At 25.3% G+C, this 2,243-nt stretch overlaps 1 protein-coding gene across 1 annotated transcript, besides 1 other annotated feature; it reads left to right on the forward strand.

Annotated features, from left to right (window-relative positions):
• Positions 1-616: 616 nt before the first annotated feature.
• On the forward strand, positions 617-1,456 carry EDI_104840 (uncharacterized protein; the record flags this gene model as incomplete). Its single annotated transcript, XM_001733759.1, has 2 exons — positions 617-1,344; positions 1,378-1,456. 2 exons carry the CDS (start codon positions 617-619, stop codon positions 1,454-1,456), a joined length of 807 nt encoding a protein of 268 aa, XP_001733811.1.
• A 456-nt stretch (positions 1,457-1,912) lies between these two features.
• Positions 1,913-1,940: a sequence feature (AT_rich).
• Between the last annotated feature and the right edge of the window lie 303 nt (positions 1,941-2,243).

Genomic DNA, 2,243 nt, shown 5'->3' on the forward strand with positions numbered 1-2,243 from the left:
AGTAATGATCCTTCATATTCATCTTTTAAAAACATGAATAATGGTGTAAATGCATTTTGTGCAGCAAGATAAAGATGATAATAATTCTTTGGTGCAAGTGAAATAGTTCTTAATTCTTTCCCTATTGTATCACAACATCCAATTGCTTTATTTAAATCTTTATTATTTAATGCAGCATTCATAATCTCTGATTCTGTATCAATAACTCGTAATATTCTTTTAACTTCATTCCCTTGTTCTTCTTCAGAGTAAAATACACTATCTCGTTGTGGACGACTCATTATTTATGTTGTTCTGATAATTATTTTTTAGTTCTTTTAAAGAATTTTCTGTTTTGAACTTTTTTTTCTGTTTTTTATAATAACACTATTTTCTTTTTTATTTGTTATTTGATATTATCAAAATAAATTTCTAATATGAGTTTTACTTTTATTATGTTCTCTTTTCTTTTAAATTATCACAACCTCTTTAAAATCATTACACCATTTTCTTTACTAAAATGGATAAAACTTTTGATATTTTACATTTTAAATTAGACAAGATGATATTGTCATTATTTGAGATTACTCTTTATCAAAACTATCTCTTTTTAAGAAAATAGAACTATAAAAATCAAATGGCACAATTAGTTTGTATTGACATTGATGGAACATTGATGGACACATCAAATCCTGAACACTTTTATATTCCACAAGATAACATTAATACTATTCAAAAAGCACTTAAGAAAGGAATTCATGTTTGTATTTCAACAGGAAGAATGAGAAATAGTGCGATGAAAGTTGCAGAACAAGCTGGAATACAAAATGAATACTTAATTTGTTACAATGGTGCAATGATATGTCATGGGAATGAAACAATCTTTGAGAGTGAAATTAATAAAGAACAACTGGAAAAAATCAATAAAATTATTAAAGAAAACAATATCTATGCACAATTCTATATCAGAGATGAATATTTTGTAGAAAGAAAAATAGACCTAACTGAATCTTATGAAAAGAAAATTGGTATCAAAGCACAAGAAATAGGAGAGAATGTTTTTCATCTAAATAAAGTAACTAAAATATTATCAATTGCTCATTCTAAAGATGAAAAGATAAAATGGATGCAATTATTCACTGACATTGATGGTATTGTTGTTACAGAATCACAATCCACATTCATCGAAATCACTAGGATGATGCAACAAAAGGACATGCTGTCAAACACTAGCTCAATACTTAATATTAACTTAAAAAATGTCATGGCTATTGGAGATGCTATGAACGATATTCCAATGCTTGATGTTGCAGGATATCCTGTAGTTATGGGTCAAGCAGAGGATAGAGTAAAAGAAGGTAGATAGTACAGATAGATGTGAAATAGTGAGTGCTAAAGCATCAGAAATATGCTTTACGAAACTCTCATTAATGAATACATAAATAAACAAACATTAATCAATTCATGCCAACAATGAATAACTATTTTATTTATAAATTATCAAGTTCTTCTAAAGAACCAGCAACACATTTTTAGAAAATAGAATAGATAAGAAATTGTTTTATTTGATTCAATAATTTCTTTAAAAAATTACTTGAGAAAAATAATATCACTTACCTACTATTCTTGAATCAACAACACTACCACCTAAATGGTGAACAATATAAATATTTATTCTTCTAAAAACTTAATATAATAATACCATAAATACTTTTGATAATAAATTAGATACTATATTGATACAATATTCTCTTCTTGTTCTTTATGACTCTGTATTAAAATTAATGTATTTGAATATATCTAAGTCTTTGAAAATGATTGCAGATAAACAAATTTTAATAACTCACTTCATTAAAATATGAACAATTATTTATACAACATTTACCAAAGTCAACCATTACCAAAATAACATAGTTTACTTGTAACTTACCACTATAAATGTTTTTAATATTATTTAATAACACAACCTTTCTTTATACGAATAAATTCTTTAAAATAAACAGATGTATAAAACAGACTTCTCTAAAATAATATTGTTTTATTTTAAATTCATACCTTTATGAATGCATCTCAAATATATAATTCACTTCAACAAATCAATACCTGATTAAGAAAGAGAAGAAATTGGTTGAACTAGTAATAGTACCATAATACCAATATAGAATTACAATAAACACAACTTTAATAATTAACCTGCCTTAAAACTTTAAAGTAGTTGTAAAAAAATAAAGAATGAATGCTCAAAACACAAACCAAAAACAACA

This window comes from Entamoeba dispar, genomic scaffold, assembly GCF_000209125.1.
Source record: "Entamoeba dispar SAW760 scf_1105229457789 genomic scaffold, whole genome shotgun sequence".
Lineage (NCBI taxonomy): Eukaryota > Evosea > Mastigamoebida > Endamoebidae > Entamoeba > Entamoeba dispar.